This window comes from Myxine glutinosa, unplaced genomic scaffold (assembly GCF_964187855.1).
Source record: "Myxine glutinosa unplaced genomic scaffold, kmMyxGlut1.1 SCAFFOLD_2610, whole genome shotgun sequence".
NCBI lineage: Eukaryota > Metazoa > Chordata > Myxini > Myxiniformes > Myxinidae > Myxine > Myxine glutinosa.
In genome coordinates, this window is record NW_027618704.1 from 19,765 (window position 1) to 39,502 (window position 19,738).

General features: G+C 44.0%; 1 protein-coding gene across 7 annotated transcripts in view; it reads left to right on the forward strand.

Moving 5' to 3' along the window:
• Window positions 1-17,094, forward strand: part of VMP1 (vacuole membrane protein 1) — a gene marked incomplete at its 5' end in the record, with an annotated part of 29,472 nt that extends 12,378 nt beyond the window's left edge. Inside the window, 8 exon segments of one of the 7 annotated variants that reach the window (XM_078769459.1) lie at window positions 1,625-1,792; window positions 6,527-6,652; window positions 8,096-8,179; window positions 8,732-8,848; window positions 11,802-11,863; window positions 12,760-12,856; window positions 15,145-15,291; window positions 16,380-17,094. In XM_078769459.1, coding sequence (XP_078625585.1) covers window positions 1,625-1,792; window positions 6,527-6,652; window positions 8,096-8,179; window positions 8,732-8,848; window positions 11,802-11,863; window positions 12,760-12,856; window positions 15,145-15,285 — 795 coding nt within the window. 7 annotated transcript variants of the gene reach the window in all.
• Window positions 17,095-19,738: the final 2,644 nt, after the last annotated feature.

Consider the following 19,738-nt stretch of genomic DNA (forward strand, 5'->3'; position numbering starts at 1 on the left):
GTTCCACCGAGAAGTGAGTGGTCAGGGTGAGCCGGCCGTGTGAGGCACGGCGTGATTCCGACGAGCAGTGCGCGATTCGCGCGGAGGAGGTGGTTCCACCGAGAAGCGAGTGGTCAGGGTGAGCCGGCCGTGTGAGGCACGGCATGATTCCGACGAGCAGTGCGCGATTCGCGCGGAGGAGGTGGTTCCACCGAGAAGCGAGTGGTCAGGGTGAGCCGGCCGTGTGAGGCACGGCGTGATCCCGACGAGCAGTGCGCGATTCGCGCGGAGGAGGTGGTTCCACCGAGAAGCGAGTGGTCAGGGTGAGCCGGCCGTGTGAGGCACGGCGTGATCCCGACGAGCAGTGCGCGATCCGCGCGGAGGAGGCGATTCCACCGAGAAGCGAGTGGTCAGGGTGAGCCGGCCGTGTGAGGCACGGCGTGATCCCGACGAGCAGTGCGCGATTCGCGCGGAGCAGGTGGTTCCACCGAGCAGCGAGTGGTCGGAGTGTGCCGGCCGTGTGGAGGCATGGCCGACATGGGAGTCGTGATCACTCGCGTGGGAATCTCATCTCGGGCCGAGGCACGCAAATCTAGGATGATTTTCTCAGACGGAGCCGTTAGCGTTTCGAGCAACCGAGGCTTGACTCGTACCTGCGGCGCCAAGCGGGTCCGTCGTTCCGACGGGGTTGCGGCCCAGGACATTTCCCAGTGGCCTCCTTCAGCAGGCGCCTTGCCGGAGTCTGTCATGCCTGCTCCGGCGTTCGGGCCTCAGGAGAGCAGTTTGCGTTTTGTCGACGCGGTCCCGCAAAAAGGCTTGCGACGTCCCATCGCATCCGGTCCTTTTGAGGCAGACCGGCGGCGAGAGTAGTCAGAGCTCCGTAGCTGGAGCTAGCTCGACGGGTCCTCCGCCGGTCATCCTTCTCCGAGGTGGGCCTCGCAGGAGCGCAGAGAATGTCGGGAACGCTCGTCTGTGATCTGCGTTCATCCGGCCATCGCAAGACTCGTGTCCCGCCCTTTCCGAAGATCATAATTGAAATTAAGTGTTGTGAAAAATCAACCAGATCCACAACTCGTCCATAGATAGGTTTAATTTCAATTAGATCGTAACATCATCCTGTAAAATACACCATGCAACATATATGTCAGGATCAAGGCATCATATGAGAAAGATTGGATATATCAGTCAATGCAAGCAAGCCTAGAATATAAGTGGGTACGTACCATTCAATTCTACATGTCATTGGATAAAGTCGCAGGAGTGGCCTCGAGTCGCGGACGTCCCGAGGTCTTATAGACACCGCCCAGTGGTTTAAGTGAGCGTCACACCTGGGTTCAACTTACATTTTCACCACAGACATACTTGTGGCAAGGAGTTGCATTGCAGCTACTCTTGTCTACTGTGCTACGTTTAGAGATTGATCTTCAGCTATCTCGAGTGGTGAGAGTTAAAATTGTAAAACCGGAAAGATATCTACATGAAGTCAATCTAGAAGCTTCCATTTTTATTCAAGATAGTAAATTGCAGTTTGACAATACTATATTCGAGGGATCTTATTTGGACAACGGAATATTAACTTTGATAGTTTTACTTGGAGGTAATTTTACTGCTAACATTTCTGTTTGGCTGTGCGATATATTTTCAGGGCCCACACATAGCATCGGTGACATTGGCGGCATACGAGTGCGATTCGGTAAACTTCCCTGAGCCGCCTTACCCAGATGAGATAATCTGTCCCAACGGTGACGTGTTGCCCGAGCACATGACTTTGTGGACCATCATGTCAAAAGTCCGGCTTGAGGCCTGCATGTGGGTAAGGATTGCAGTGACACTACGTAGCCTTCTAGAAAATAATTGCTTGTAAAGTTTTTAAGTTTAATGACTAATTTAATTGACACACAATACAGTACTTATAAAAATAATTTTGCATGCATTATTGGTGTTATATGGGCAATTAAAAGATGGTACAAGGAATTGTGGTTGACATACGAGATATAGTTAGCTAGTTCCTCCCGTCCCGCTTGTGACATTGGGCAGCGAATGGTCTCCATTGAATCTGGTTCCAAGCCAGCCCAGCTTTTTCGCTCAGCTCCAGGTGGTTGCTGTCTTAGTCAAGTCTTCTTTGAAGGTACTCAGGCTCCAAGTCTTTTTTGGCCTTCCTCTCTTTCTTTTCTCGCCAGGTGTAATCCATTCAATAGTGACTCTTATAGTGATTCTTATCTTGTAGTCCCTGGTGTTGGGCTAGCGGCTAGGATGCCGGCTTAGGATCCTAGGATCCTGGGTTCAAATCCCGGTCGATCGCTGAATTAACGCCAGGGGGGTTTGACTCAGCCTGTCATCCTTCCGAGGTCGGCAAATTGAGAACCAGTTCACTGGTAATTCTCTGCTTGTTGTAAAAGGCGACAAAAAGGGTTGGCGGCAGGAAGGGCATCTGGCCGTAAAACATTGCTTCAAAAAGGGGACCAAAAAAAACAACAACCACGGTTCCCGAAAAAGGCCAACCCCTGCTTTGCGGGGAAAAATGGCCTCTAAAGGTGGTTATATTTTTTTTTAGTGACTCTAGCAGGGTGACTCTCGGGTAGTCCTAGGACATGACCTCCAACCTCAGATGTGTCTCCGTCGCAATATCACTCTGACCATGACCTCTCTGGTGCTGTTGTCCACTCTGTGCCAGGACATCCTCATTGGTGATGTGGTCTCTCCAGGTGATGCCCATGATCTTGTGGATACCTTGCTGGTGAAAGTTGTCCAGCCTTATCACATTTACTGTCATGTCTCACCGGCATAGATTGCGGTTGGTACCATGATGCTCATGTAAAGACCAAGTTTCATGGGTGTGTTGATGGTGGTGGGAAGTCCATACTTTATAGATACATGGAAATCGAACATTGAAGCCTGCTGAATGGACATTGCTTCTTGTCAGCATGATGCGCTTGACCGGAATAAATGGAGAAAAATCCTGTTATACTGGTCTTGAAAATTTCAAAGCAAAATGTTTCCTCCAAGCTCAAGAAAATATGACATGAAGTCAATGCTCAGAATCAAGCTACAAATGGTTTTACTTGCACTATATGTGGCAGAATATGCCGGTTCAAGATTGGACTTTTCTTTCATGTCGATGGCAGAGGAAGTATTAGTACCATTGGATAGTGTGAGCAGTGTTCAATACGATAGTGATATTTTGATACCATATCTCTCTCCCAGAGTGCAGTGGGCTGCAAAAGTATTCACCCCCAACCAATAATGCCACATGTAGATGAATTACTCTACCAGCTTTGCACAGAGAGATGGTGAAATATTTTCCCTTTCTTCATGTGAAAATTGCTCCAGTTCTGCCAAGTTTGATGGATGTCATTGCTGGACTGCAATCTTCAAGTCTCGCCATAAATATTCAATTGGGTTCAAGTCAGGACTTTGACATGGCCACTCAAGAACATTTATTTTCTTCTTATTGAGCCACTCCAGTGTGGCTTGAGCTTTGGCTTCGGATCATTGTCCTACGCAAATGTGAACCTCCTACCCAGTTTCAGATTCATGGCTGACTTAAGCAGGTTTTCATCAAGGATTCTCCTGTACTTTGCACCATCCATTGGCCTTTCTGTCCTGACAAGCTTGCCAGTCCCTACTGATGAAAAGCAGCTCCATAACATGATGTTATACCACCACCATGCTTAACATTAGGGATGGTGTTAACTGGGTGATGTGCAGTTTTAGGATTGCACCAGACGCAACGCTTTGAATTTAGGCCAAAAGGTTCAATTATTTTCTCGTCTGACTACAAAACTTTTCTTCACGTGCCTGCAGTATCATTAAGATGCTTTTTCGCAAACTCCATATGAGCTTTGAGATGCGTCTATCATTAATGGCTTATTTTTGCTACCTGTCCATGGAGGCCAGCTTTGTGAACGGAATGGGATATTGTTGATTGATGAACACTGTTCCCCATCTTGGACATAGACCTATGTAGATCTTTCAAAGGCATTGTTGGATTTACAGAGACATCACAAACTAGTTTCCTGCTTGCACAGTCTGTCTATCAGGTTATGATTGTGAGTTTATGATCGAAGGAGTTATAATTTAAATATATATATATATATTTTTTGTATACATAATCGAGGCTCGTGAAAGAGCTAACATTTATCACACAAACAAATCAAATAGACAAACAAACAAAATATATAAAAAGGGGAGCGGTAGACAAGATGGGGAGAGAAGGGGAAGCACATAAACACAACATTTGAGAGCAGGGACATCGGGAATGTGTGGGAGGGAGAGGGCTTGGGGGGAGGCGGCATGGGAAGGGGAGGAGGGGGGGGGGGGGGGGAGTGGGAGAAGTATAAACACAAGGACACCAAGGACTTCCAGGAAAGAAGTTGGTATTTCAAAAAAGTGGATATGGGGTGAAATTAGCGGGGGTAGAAAAGATCAAGGTTTTAGATGGGGGAAGATAAGAGATGGTGGTGAACAGCTGTTTTAAAGTGAGTTATATTTTGTTATTTAAATTTGAATGTTATATTTTGAACACAAATCGGAACATGAATAGGAAGACAAGCCTTTCGTTTTACAGTATCTTGGCTCAGAATCTGGCCCGATCACATATATGCAGAGAGGAGTGAAGATATTTTTGTCTGTCTGCTACCCGAGCGAGATATCTGTCTGCCTGGCAATCAAACAAAAGTGAAAATCATTCCAAACAGAAAACCTGCTGTTTTTTAAGGATGTCATAATGGACACAAATAACAGGCACTAATAACTAATGTAAAGTTTTAGATGGGGTGGTGTAATAGACACTGTGGGAATTGATGGTAAAACCCGGAAATAATTTATTTATACGGCTTTTCTAATCTTTATTTTATTTAAATTTAATGATTTACTTTAACATTTGTGCACAAATCACCTTCTTAATACTTCCAAGAAGCTCCAGTATTTCCATATTTCAATTTAAATAAAAGTTCAAAATGGGGTGGTGTATAAAAAGGACGACTTAAATTTAGCACTAAACTTTCAGATTTTTTTTTGACGATCGTTAAAATCATTACTTTATTTAAATTGAAGTACGGTACTTTACATACTTGAACACTGCGTGGGGTATCGTGTTCTATAAACTCGTTATTATTAGTATTATGGCAGGAACTGCTGGAACTCACAGTTGTGCTGCTTCTTCTTCTTTGCAAGACACACACTCATCTCCTTTTAGTAATGGATGGTTTTTAGTAATAGTAATAGATTTTAGTAAATCCTGCTGAGGTCGGAAAAATGAGTACCAGCTTACTGGTAATGTGGGGGCACTGCATCAGCGGCACATCCGCACCCCTAGAAAGTGATGCAGCCAAGCAGCCACAGGCTTGCATGTGAACCACCACATTATCGTTATTATTACCTTCGCAAAAGCGGAAGGTTATGTTTTGATCGCTGTGTATTTATTTGTATGTCTGTGTGTGTGTGTGTGTGTGTATGTTATTCGCATAACTCAAAAAGTATTCAACCGAATTGCATGAAATTTGGTGGGATGATTGGTTATTATACGGGACACATTTGATTAGATTTTGGGAGCAATCGGGTCAAAGGTCAAGGTCAAGGTCACGAAAAGGTCAAAATCGTATTTTTACCATAGCGCGGTCAATTTTTATCCAATTGGCATGCAACTAATGCCAAAATGTTCAGAATTCAATGCCCGATCTTGTGATATACGACATGACCCAGTGAAGACATTACCCTTGTTAGCGGTTGGGGGTCAAAGGTCAGGGGGGTCACGACCTTGCAAAATGTGCGTTTTTTGTCATAACTCGGTCAATTCTTATCCGATTTGCATGAAATCAGCACCAAACTGTTCACTGTTCTGTTCCCTACACTCCCATGCCAAGTACAGAACAGTAGCTGCGGCGAAGGTATGCGCTCTACCGAGTGCCCGTTCTAGTTAAAAACTTGTTTGTGGAGAGGTTTGAATATATCTATCTATAATTCCAGTAATCTCTGTCTGTACGTTTGTACGTTTGTCTGTGACCGCTGTTTCTCGACAACCACGGGTCCGATATACTTTTAACTTGCCAGGTATATTGCTGGGGACCCGAGGATGTGCCTTTTCAAGGTTTCATATTAATCGGACAATTACTTACCGAGCTATGTCCAAAAAACGATTCAACCAATCAGAGAGCAGCGAACTATCGCGTGTGCCGAACGTGGCGGGCACACTCTGCCTCGGATGGCACATTTGAGAGCGTATTCATTTATTTCACGTTTGCAAACTATGTTGGCGTTAAACTATGTTTTACAACTAATAAAAACGAATTTGCGATTCATTCGCTTTCCTGCGCGTTTGTGCACGCGATGGCGATTTCTTTACCAAACTCCGGAAGCCGTTCGCTTTGGACCAAACCATTGCATGTAAATAGAGGGGGGGGATTGTCACCACTCGCAAGCCGTTCGCTTTGGACCAAACCATTTCATGTAAATAGAGGGGGGGGGATATAATTTTAGATATAGATATAGTACGGGCATGCCCTAGTATTTTTAAAGATGGTAAGGAATGGTGGTGGTTTGTTTGCAGGGAGCAGGCACAGCGATTGGTGAACTTCCCCCATACTTCATGGCTCGGGCAGCACGACTGTCAGGGCTGGAGCCTGATGATGAAGAATACGAGGAGATCCAGGAGCATGCGCAGGATCCACAGCCAGTGAGCACACATTGCCGGCATATTGAGCGTGTCCTACCGTTGGCTTTTGTTTTCACTTGGTCAAGTGCAAGGGGTTTGAATTGGCACTTTTCAAAATGCATTATTGGAATAAACTAGAAAATATAAATTAAAAGTTTAAATGCAAACATCTGGATCTTGTTTGAAAGCAATAACATAACCAAAAAGGCTCCTGTAGCGATTAACACCTTTTTCTGAATGTGGTGCAATTGTATTTTAGAAGCAAAGGGCAGGGAGAAGAAGGGACTATATTGAAAATCCAACTTTAGTAACACCCATAAATTTGCCTTTTTGAGAATGTTCATCGATGCTTGCATTTAACATGTAAATGTGGTTGCGATTTTGCAAAGCATAATGTTATGTGGAAGGGGGTTGGGGGTGGGAGGTGTGGGGGTTCATAGCTAAATTGTGGTAAGGATAGCATGGACAGTGTGACCGTGTAGCTTAGTCGGCCTGTAACAGGGGAAATGTCAGAGTAAGTCATCTTGTAAAACTTGCACCAAGGTGGCTATGAGTGTTAACCTTGACAGTATAGAGTAAGTTTGTTGTGTAAGTGAGGCCAGGAGAGGACTTGGGCATAAAGGCATAACTGGAAAGCATATTGCGCTTTAGGAGGAAACAGCTTTGACTGCTTGGAGAGTGGACGGCTGGCCATGGCAGCGAGATTGGTTGCGGAGCATTGGAGTATGGTGTAAGACTTTTTATTGGGACCGCCCCATGGGGCAAGACTGCCTATAAGATGGCATGTCCACAGAAGCCGACGGCCAATGAGGAATGCGCCGCCAAAAAGGGTGGTGCCAAATTTTACGAGGACTAATTTTAAAGGGAATAAACCTGCAAAATGTCGGCGGAAGGGACATACATACAAACACCAGATGGACAGAGAAACGCTGTTCTAGAAGGCATTATTGGGAAAAATGTCAGGGGGCACAGAAAAGGCCCCTTTATATGGTGTGCGCCACGTGGCAAAGTATAGAAAAGAAGGGACATTCCATAGCTTGTATAAAATGCCAAACAATAGAAAAGAAGGAGAAGGGACATTCAAAAAGATCTCGTGTGCATGCTGGACTACCCTTGTGTTCTTAGGAGGAACCAAGTAATGCTACAGAAAAGTTCATATAAAGGGGCGCCAATTTGATTCATACAGCTGCATGAAGAAGTAAATGTATTTCAACCGATATATGTAGGGCGCCCCTTTATATGAACTTTCTAGACTCTAGTCTAGAGCATTACTTGGTACTCTGACTGACATTACTCTCTGATTGCTCTTTCTAGTTGTGATTTATTTCTTTATTTTTCCCCCTCATTGCATTAAGTACAATTAAACGTAAATATGCTTTAGTTTCACAAAGCACTGACAGGGCAGCCTTTGCCTGTTTGGGGCATAAAACTATTCCTGTCAAGCTAACATGGTGTCCTCGAAAGCAGGGTCTTGTGACACGTGCAAAGCTCGGGATGCAACACCTGGTGCAGAGTGTCGGATTTCTTGGTATTCTCGCCTGCGCTTCGGTGAGATTTCACTGCGGCACTCGCTTCCGGCTGAAATGATGCATTTTCTCCAATAGATAAAACCTTGTGGTTCCCATTGTCTGGCACTAATTATTCTAGCATTGTCCATCATTGTACTGTTGAATAGCATTTCGATATGTTCAAGCTTTTTTGTAAATTGCACTTTGTCTTCAATTCCGTTTTCAACAAGCAAGTCCATTGGCCCTGACTTGAGAAAGAGCAAACCATAAAGGAAAAACAAACTGGACCTAAACATGTTTTTCTTTACTTCGACGACGTTGTGCAAAGTACAGGTCGGAATGCTCGGGATTGGAAACCCCACTTGGTCATTTGCTTAGCTTGTTGCAAACTACGAGCCTTTGTTGATGTGAGATTGTTGTTGTGAATTTTATTTGCACTTTTTCTCAGAGGAAGAATGTTGACAGTATATATTCATATTCATGGAGCTTAGATTGCAAGGTGTTGTATAAACCTACAAACGCTTTAGGATATTTTGCTTGTTATTCTGTCTGCTACATCCCAATAGCTTTTATGATGTGTTGACTGTGACAGATTCCGAACCCATTATTTGACCTCGCTGGCATTACGTGCGGACATTTTCTGGTGCCCTTTTGGACGTTCTTTGGCGCAACGCTCCTCGGCAAAGCGGTGATCAAAATGCACATTCAGGTAATTCTGTTCCTGCTGCAGGTCGCGTCAACTTAAATCTTGTGAAAATATTAGGTGATGGAATACCTCCCACTTGAAAAAGTCGGTCACACATCGAGTATCACACTATTTCACTTTTCTGTTGGAAAGGACAAAAACATTGTTTGGAAAAGAAGTGACAGGTGCTCTAGCCACACGAAGGGAGTAGTATTCATAATTACCTCCTCCACCAAAGGTGGATGGAGGTTATGTTTTCACCCCTGTCTGTCTGTCTCTGTCTTGTTTGTTTGTTTGTCTGTCTGTGAAGAAGATATCTCAAAAAGTTATGGACGGATTCGGACGAAATTTGGCAGAGATGTAGCACATGTGACAAGGACGAAATGTTTCGATTTTGGTAAAGATTCGGATCCGGCTACGAGAATTTTTTACGTGATTCTTCACCATTGAGAGATAGGGCCAAAAACGATATATAGCAGGATATCTCAAAAAGGTATGGACGTATTTGGACAAAACCTCAGAGAGGTTGTGTGTGTGACAAGGAAGAATTGATTCAATTTTGGTGAAGATCTGAATATGAATTTGTATACGAGAGTTATTTAATTTCTAAGTGATTCTTCACTATTGGGAGATAGGCCACACCAACTCGTGAACCATTAATGGGATTGTGAGCAAACTTTGTAAAAGTAAATGTGATGCAAAGGTGAACTGATTCGATTTTGGAGTTAAGAGGTCAGAGGTCAATTCTGGTACAAATGTGATAACTTGAGAACAGCTGAAGGGATTTCAATCAAACTTGGTACAGGTATGTATAACAATGTAAACATGAACAGATTAAATTTGGGGGTCAAGAGGTCAAAGGTCACATTCGGTAAAAATCCTGTTACCGTGATAACTTGTGAACCAGTGATGTGATTTTGCCCAAACTTGGTATAAGTTTATGATGTGTTTGTTTGTGATGTTTTGTGAACCAGTGATGTGATTCTCTCTGAAAAGACCGACTGGAAAACCCTCCCATCTACTTTCTCAACAATCCTCGCTAAGAAGTTCTGTCGCTCAAGCTTTTGGGTCTCACTATCTGCCATGATCTTTCTTGGGAAAACCACATTTCCAAGCTGGCCGCCACAGCCATTCGCCGACTGGGCATCCTCCGTCGTACGAAGTCCTTCCTTGGCACACCTGAGCTCCTCACCACATACAAGGCTTTCATCCGCAGCTCAATGGAATACTGTTCCCCCTCTGGGCCGGTGCTCCTGCCTCACGCCTAGCTCGGCTTCACGCTGTTGAAACCAAAGCTTTCAGAATCATTGGAATCTCCTGCGATGAAGCTAACTCTGAGGGCCTTTCACTCACTCACCGCAGGCAGGTTGGTGGTCTTTCTGTCCTTTTGTCCTACCGTCCTCCTTTTGTCCTGTCCTTTTGTCCTATTTTGTCCTACCGTCTGTCCTACGGACTCCTCTCCGGCCTTGCTCCCCCAGCTCTCTCTGTGCTCTGTCCCCCCTAGTATTCCTACAGGTCGCACAAGATCTGCCAGCAACCCTCTGATGGTTAAACTGCCAAAATCTCGGCTCTCTGCTCACCTTCACTCTTTCATTCCTCTTTTCTCCCACCTCTGGAACAAACTCCCACACTCCCTTCAATCCCACTCCTCCCTCCAGGTCTTTAAAACAGCTGTTCACCACCATCTCTTATCTTCCCCCATCCAAAACCTTGATCTTTTCTACCCCTGCTAATTCACCCCAGATACACTTTTTTGAAATTCCAACTTCTTTCCTGGAAGTCCTTGCAGTGTCCATATGTTTTATACCTCTCCCAACTCCCCCCAAGCCCTCTGCCTCCAACAGTTCTCTCGATGTCCCTGCTCTCAAATGTTGTGTTTGTGTCCTTCCCCCTCTCTCCCCATCTTGTCTACCGCTCCCCTTATTTTGTGATTTATGTGTCGGTTTGACTTTTTGTGTGATCAATGTTAGCTCTTTCATGAGCCTCGATCTTGTATACAAAAAAATAAATAAATAAATAAATGCAAAGTATATATTATAATGCAAAGATGAACTGATTATATTTTGGCATCAAAGGTGAGGAGTCAACGGTTGCTAGAGTGACATGTGCATGGAAGAAGTTTTGGGAACTAAGTGGCGTGCTGATGAGGAGGGGAGTGTCGTTGAAGCTGAAGGGAAAGGTGTATGCTGCATGTGTGAGAAGTGTTATGATTTATGGGAGCGAGACATGGGTAATGAACGTAGAGCAGCAACGAAGGCTGGAAAGGGTGGAAATGCGAATGGTTCGGTGGATGTGTGGAGTATCGTTGAGAGAAATAATATGAATGGTGAATTGCGAAATATGATGGGAATGGAGCCTGTGATGGATGCTGTGAAGAGAAACAGTTTGAGATGGTTTGGTCATGTGTTGAGGAAGAATGAAAGTGACTGGTTGAGAAGAGTGATGGAAATGAATGTAGAAGAAAGTAGAGGACGGGGAAGACCGAGAAAGACTTGGCTAAAGATGGTGGAAGAAGAAATGCGGGCAAGGGGGTTAAACAAGGGGAGATGCAGAAAATAGGGCAAAATGGAGAATATTGTCATGGGGCCCGCAAGGCTAACCCCCGCTCTAGCAGGGAAAATGGCCTTAAAATGCCTGTTGTTGTTATATCAAAGGTGAGGAGTGAGATGATTTTGGTGAGGTCAGGTAAAATTGTGATACTTGGGAGCAGCTGAATGCATTTAAACCAAACTTGGTAGAAGTAAGTATAATGATGTAATAATTTGGGTGGAGGCATATTGGTTGACGTTGTGACTTCAGTGTTCTAGTTTTATTATCATTGGCTTTGTTTTGTTTTAATTTGTGATTGGTTCCACCATGAGCCAAAATGTGATTTGTCTCCTAATTGCCTCAATGATGCATCCTTGGGAAGTTTTGCAAATTGCTTCCTTTTTTTCTTTTTGACTTGAAGAGATTTTCTTTTAAATCTTTTCTGCAGAAACTTTTTGTGATCGTGACCTTCAGCAACCACATCGTGGAGCAGATTGTCACACTCGTCGGGTAAGTATCTCATCCTTTTTGTACATACCTGCAATAAATATGGGCATCTGTTTAAGAAAGGGCTTCAAGGGAGTTGTTTGTGCTTCAGTTAGAATTAAGAGTTTCCTTTTTTTTACTGACACAAATGGGATTATTTCACCGTTGTGGATTAAATAAAAGCAAATGTAAAGCATAAAACTTCGTCGTCTAAACTTTGATTTATGATCTAGAATGTATGACCATCTGATCATTTACTGTCTGTTTCTGATGCTGATTGTAATAATGGATAGTTGCATTAGTTATTTATATTCCCATCTCCTCCTGCACTGAAACAAACATATATGGTAAAAGATTGGGGCAGTTGAGATTACACATTTTTAAAGGAAGAAGGCGCTTCCAACCACAAAGTAAAATTGGATCTACTCAGCAAATGAGCAAGAGCAGACCCGGTATCGGGCGACGTTTCACCCGCTTCACAGCAGGCTTAGTCAGGCCAATACACTGCTTTGGCAGATTCTAGGTCGAGCATGAGCATGTGATCACTATGATAGAAAACTGCTTCCTTACTTTGGTTAATGGACATTATTCAAAATATTTTGTGTTCATGTCTTGAGGAAGGATGAAAGTGAATGGTTGAGAAGAGTGATGGAAATGAATGTAGAAGGAAGTAGAGGACGGGGAAGACGGAGAAAGACTTGGCTAAAGATGGTGGAAGAAGAAATGCGGGCAAGGGGGTTAACAAGGGGAGATGCAGAAAATAGGGCAAAATGGAGAAGATTGTCATGGGGACCGCAAGGCTAACCCCTGCTCTAGCAGGGAAAATGGCCTTAAAATGCATGTTGTTGTTGTGTTGTTGTATTCAAAATATTTTGTGTTAAATCAATTGTAGTTACATGTATCTGTTCCTTAATCCGTAGCTTCATTCCTGCTGTGGGCCCATCACTGCAGAAACCCTTCACCGAATACTTGGAGAATCAAAAGATGAAGCTTCACCACCCCAACAGCATCACACAGGCAAGACTGTTGTTGACTGCAATGCATACACCAGATGGATAGACACATTGAGTCAAATTAACACCAATCTATCTCCATCCATATGTATATATATATTCTCTGCCAGTCTATCTGTGCCTCTGTCTGGCCATCTGGGTGCGGCTTCAAAATCAAATCGCCGCCATTTTGTTTGCTCCTTATATGTTCCCAGGCCTCATAGGCCTCTTTTGTAAGGCTTGCACTTTCTTACTCTCTCATGGCTTTATTTTGACTCCAATTTGCTATCTGATTTCATTTTTATAGTCACAGATGGTTTAACACTCGGTTTGTATAAAGTGGGAAGGAAATATGATGAAAATTGGTGTTTTTAGCCAAAGATGCATTTTAAGTGAAAATAGGCCTATTTTAAATCTCAGGGTTGTATTGTAAAGTCCATTTGCTGGCATTTTGTTTGCTCCGTGCTTGTTCTCAGGCCTTGCAGGCCTATCATGTACATTTTAAAACTGAACAACGCGTCTTCTATCATGAAACAAAGGTATCGATTTGAGGACACAAAGGTGCATTTTGATTACCACTCGTGTAGAGGAAACAAGGTAATGCGTGTTTTGTTTTGAGTGATCACAGCAGTGGTCTAATATACACTGCCCACAGAAGGTACAGTCTCATAATGCAGAGGAAAGAAAATAGTGGTCTTCAATTAAAAAAAAAAACTTTTGGTTTTCGCCTGAGTTTTTCAGGCTGAATAGTGTGCAAGTCCAGGATTTATAAACAAACCGTATTTCCCATGTGCACGGACATGTAATTCATATATTATGTGAAGTAAATAAACATTAGAGGAGACAAAAAACTGGTCAGGAGTGAAATGCCTGTGTACAGTCTTGGCCAAAAATATTGGTACCCTTGCTCTTTTTTCAAATAACTCACAATCTTCTCTAAAAATAAGTTGAAATTGACAAAAGTATTTGGTCTCCACAATTCTTTATTTCACTGTTAATATTACAGATCCTTTGTTTTTGATTCAGTACTTAATATTTGGTAACAGACTTTTGACAAAATAACGGCAGTCAAGCGCTTCCTATAGCCATGAATGAGCTTCCTACACCTCTCTCCTGGCAGTTTGGCCCACTCTTCTTGTGCAAACTGCTCCAGTTCTCCCAGATTTGAAGGGTGCCTTCTCCCAACTGCTGTTTTCAGATCTCCCCACAGGTGTTCAATGGGATTTAGATCTGGACTCATTACTGGCCACTTCAGAACAGTCCAGCGTTTTGTCTTGAACCATTCCTGGGTGCTTTTTGAAGTGTGTTGGGGTCATTGTCCTGCTGCAAGACCCATGACCTTCGACGGAGACCCAGCTTTCTGACACTGGGTTGAACATTGTGCTCCGAAATGCCTTGGTAATCTCATGATTTCATGATGCCAAGCACACATTCAAGGTACCCAGTGCCAGAGGCAGCACAGCAACCCCAAAACATCACTGACTGCAGGGAAGGTGTTCTTCTCTTTGAAGGCTTCATTTTGTTTTCTGTAAACATAGAGATGATGTGCTTTACCAACAAGCTCTATTTTGGTCTAATCTGTCCACAGGACATTCTCCTAGAAGGATTTTGGCTTGTTCAGGTGTGTTTTGGAAAACTCCAGTTGGGATTTCTTATGTCTCTCTCTCAGCAGTGGGGTCCTCCTGGGTCTCCTACCATAGACCCCCCTTTCATTGAGTTGATGACGGATGGTGCAAGTTGAAACTGTCGTACCATGTGCCTGAAGGTCAGCTTGAATCTGTTTGGCAGCTGATCGAGGTGCTTTCTCCACCATTCAAACAATCCTTCGCTGTAATCTTCAATCAAGTTTTCTCTTGTGGCCACGTCCAGGGAGGTTGGCTGCAGTGCCATGGGCCTTTTGGTAGTATCCTTTTGAATTAAACACTGTGGGTTGGAAAGGTTCTTCTTCTTCATTTTTTATGGATGGATGGAAAGAAGGACATAGGCAAATATTGAAGTGGCTTCACCGCTTAAATTACCAAATAAAATTACTTCAAATCAATCCAAACCTATGGGAAAATTATAATGGACGAATAGTGCAAGTGCAAGATTAAGGATAAAAGGCTTCCTCGTTTATATCGTTGTATTTTTACCACAGGCTTCTGCTGGTGTTGCATATTTCTGTCACCAGCGGTAAGATTATTTTGTAATGCTGTGACATCGTATTCCTGTTGGCTTTTTCTATAATATGCTAGAAAACTGAATTTAAGTTAATACATGTGATGCATTGAGGTGAGATACATGTTATTGATAAATGATGTGACGTCTGTGCAGGCTGACGGCTGGTTATCTTGGGCCTTTGAGAAGCTGATCATTTTCATGGTGTGCTACTTTGTGCTGTCCATTGTGAACTCGATGGCGCAGAGCTACGCCAAACGACTGCAGCAGCGTGCTGCGGAAGCCAAAAAGCGATGAAGACGGGTGAACAATAGCGCTGGTTGAGCTTTTGATATTTCATAGGTGGTGCGGCTGCAACTGCGATTCCACCGAAGTGCCCCAAACCCCATATCGTATCGGGTACCTGACGATTAACCTTTTCTTACTCTAATTCATGTTAGTTTGCTGTGATATCTCAGTGTTGTGATTTATAACCTCTTTTCGACTGTGGGTAGTAATCAAACTAAGTGCTGTTTTCAAACCAACAAATTTCATTCTTTGCTCTTTCCCAAAACATGTACTTTAGATCTCACAAACTTTATTTGCACATATTCGATTTGTAATTTCAACTTTAAAAGTTTGTTTGAGGTGTCGGACTTCAATAGTGCGCCCGCCCCACAAAGCTTTGTGTGTCTCTTCCCTCTTCATTTGTCTGATGTTGAAGTTTGTGGAAGTGATGCTGACGGTGCATTAGAAATCGATCCCAAAATGAGCGTTAGTTTCTGACGTATCGTTCAGAATTCAAGCTTTGCTTCTGCCACTGTCCATATGTGCAGCTGTAACAATCATTTATCGGGAATATACATCCATGGTGCAAGACTCGATTACATTCCACCGACACCATCACTCGCATAACTTTCCTCGTCATGGCATTTTCGCACTTTCCTTTACGGTGACTTGTGTACGATCAATCGGTATGTTAACGTCAACGAGCAATAATGACCCGCTTCATGATTATAGACCACCTGTGTGTGAATTTATTTATTTATTGCATGGCCTGTTCTTGACCGCGCATGCTTTTGCGTTTGGCAAGCAGTGAATTTGTTTCACGTTCACAGATGGCGCTCCGTCGATCACCGGCTCGAACGGCTGCAGTTGACGTCTTAGATTCGATAAACCGATATGCAGTACTTGAAATCACATGATACAAGCATCTGTAAATTTTCTGCTGAAGACATAGTTGTGCATTGCTCATTGAGTGCATATAAATTGTTGTAAATTTGATCGTGACTAATCTTACACATATAACGCGGTCAGGAGCAAAATGGAAAAGTTAAAGGCGCGATGAATGTCGACATTTCCAGAAGAAAGTGGATATTTTCTCCTCATGGAATTGCATTTGTCTTTTCTAGTTCTCGTGGACAATTCATCCTTCTCTGCGTATGACGTTCTGACCTCCAGGAATCTTCCGACCGAAACCCTTCCGCTGCTTCGTTTGAAATTTGCACCTGCTGCAAGAGTAACTTTGGCAAACGTAATTCAGGATTTGATTTTCTCCCAACCCTCCAAGAGTTCTGTCTTTGACGTAACGGCGTTTTCCGACGACGAAGGGAAAGCGTTGGTGTTTGCGATGAAGGCAGAGTGAGATTGCACCTCATGTCCAAAACGAACAGCATGCTGGGACTGTCGCAGTGTTTTGCAGTTTTTAGAGAAGCTGGAAGAAAGACTATATTTTTGGGCCTATGGCTGATTGAGGTGAGAATTTGGTGCCGCCATTGCATATTGCAATAAGGTATTAAATATTGTCCGTTACGTTCATCTTTCTAAAGCATCTTCTCGTGTACAAACGCCGAAGCTTGTGCTGACCAAGCCTCGTTTTCCGATTATACTTGCGCAAGAATACAAATGAACACTCACCCTTTTAAGCAGCGGATCAACACACAAGGTACATCTGTGTTATTGGAGTTTCTTTCATTCCATGTTAATATTTCCTGGTACAACGCGCTCTGTCCTACAAGTGTTTGCACGTCGGAGCCGAAGTGCTCGCACTCGTTTTATGTTTCGCAGCAATAAATGATCATTGTTTGCTCATGAAATAAACCTGGAGGTTTGCAAGCTGGAGACTAATGCCTGAAGTTGAGAAGTGTCCTGAATTTTACCTTCTGCCATTCTCACCTTTGGTTTGAAAACGCAGGGATCATCAAGACGAATGGATTGCGGACAGTTCATCTTGAGTATACCTTAATGTGAATTGCCATTAAAATCGGTAGTTTGTCCATTTGGACTGGCGTTCCCATCTAAGCGCATATTTTGTGATGCTGGGATGTCATATCCAAAGTCATGTGCAGTTTTGATGTAAAGTCCACTGTTGTAATTCTTGTGAAATATTATGGGTGTTTGGGAAGCTGATATGGTTTTGGACTACTATTAGGACGAGGATAGAGTAGTCAAGGCTGAAGCTGAGAACTATAAGTAGTTAGGGCAGGAATATGTAATTTGTTCGCCTACTCTTTGTAAAGGACACCGTGTGATGCATGCCGGCAGCCTGGTCGTCCGGTTTAGCGTCCATCCGAGGCACACACATTGAATCACCCTGCCTGTGAAACACCGGGATGACAGTTTCTAGCTTGTTCGGGATTCAAACCCAAGTTAGATGACTTAGAGGTGAGTTTGCACACACCTCTATGCCATCATTCCAGTGAGACATCATTGATCTCCGGTTGAACGGGAGGTGGCGGACTGCGTCTGAATAGATTTCTTTTTCACTGGGTTCATCTTCATATTGTTATGTTTGTGGGGGTAGGGATACATTAGTTCAGGTAGAGTGCATTTCGGTAGTGTGCTCTGGCTGTCGTGAAGAAGAAGAAACCTCGATGTACCATAAGTAGGGAAATTCGTGTAGACCGGATGTCGGGTAAGCTTGTATATTTGTCCCCATCACGAGGGGTGAGGCTTGTTAATTAGCGAGGGATTATGGGTAAATTAATCACCTGTGTGTGTTGTTGCCTCTAATTTATTCCTCTGTTCCTTATGATCCCGCTGGACACAGAGCCAAAATCGCCCATTAAACACCAGTTAATAAAAACCACTGAAAACCAAGCACTACCGCTGACAACCCCAACTTGGTGAGCATGCAGGACAGGCAGGGCCGTGGAGACATGCCCAAAGAGCAGCGATTGGTTTAGGGTTTTATTTACGGGAAGGACGACTGGTAAGAAAAGACTCAGATTGGTGAAGCATGACAGATGACGTCAGAGCCTGGACGCTAAAGGAACGCGCTGGTGGACATTTTCTCTCTCTTCCTTGGGCTGCTGATCCTGGATCCATAGTGGACGGTTGCACTTTGCTTCTCTTGCGCGGGGAGGCTTCATCGCGGGGAGGCTTCATCGCGGGTGGCCATGTTCCGGCATCTTGCTGGTGGTCATGAGGAGGAAGAGCTGTGGTTGTCCAAGCAAGAACGACGAGTGGACAGGCGCTGCCCGCTCGCTGCAGCACGTCGAGGCCAGGAGTGAGCAGACGCGCGGTGAGGCCTAGCCCATGCGAACGAGCGCATTTTCCCACCAAATTTTCCACGATCCCTGACGAGATTTCAGAGACGCTCAGAGCTAAGTGCACACAGACATTTATTTTCAGTTATTGTTCCCCTTTGTCCATATACAAGTCTGTGTGGAGGGTCCCTCAATTTAGGAATTCAGTGTTACGTGTTTAATTTGGTTACCGGCGTTTCTTAATAAAGCCGGCATTTATTTGTACATTTTAAATCCTGTGTCGTTTGAGTTGATTTATTGCAGGGTCGAGGATGTCGGGTGGAATCCGTGAAGGTAAGCGCTCTGGCCTCTCCCCCACGCGTATTCTCCGCTATATTTTGACTGAACGCCTCAGAGTTAAATCCCGTTCGGAAATCCGATTCCTTGGAAGATTTTAATCACCAGGAACGTGACAATATCATTATCATGACACCAAATCAACAAGAGAGTCGATTATGAAACTGGAAATTTCAACATTCTGATTGGATCCCACATCAAGAATGCTAAGATAGATCACAATAGATCATTGGCACATGACAAATCTGGCGATTGCCGTGAGGTTAACACCGCTATGAATACTCCAGCAAACTTGCAAGGTCATGCACAATTGAACTGCCCTTCACATCGCCATATTGTTTGGGATCAATGCTATTTTGTACATGTCTCTTATCACTCGGTCTGTACAGAATCCCTCAAGTACACTGTGATAGAGATCACACAGAGGAGTACTTTTTGGGATTGGGAATACCGGTGCAGTTACACAACAACATTGGGGAAAATAAAAATCCAGATCTTGTTTCATTCCAGACAAATCTCTCACTCCAAAAGGAGCGTCTGGAAAACCCTCTCATCTAATTTCTTAACAATCCTATTGAAGTTCAATCACTGCAACTCCTGGGCCTCACTATCAGCCATGATCTCTCTTGGGCAAACCACATTTCAAATTTGGCCTCCAAAACCAGGTGCCGACTTGGCATCCTCCATTGTACAAAGTCCTTCCATGGCACACCTGAATTCCTATCCACCGACAAGGCCTTCATCCACAGCTTGGAGTACTGCTCTGCTATGGGCTGGCTCCCCTGCTTCACATCTTGCTCAGCTTGACGCCGTGTAAACCAAGGCCTTCAGGATTATTGGAATCTGCCACGAGGAAGCCGAGTCTATGGGCCTATCGCTTTCCCATTGCAGACAGGTCTGTGGTCTCTGTCTTCTACCACCTCCTTTCTGCTTTTGCACCCTCTGCT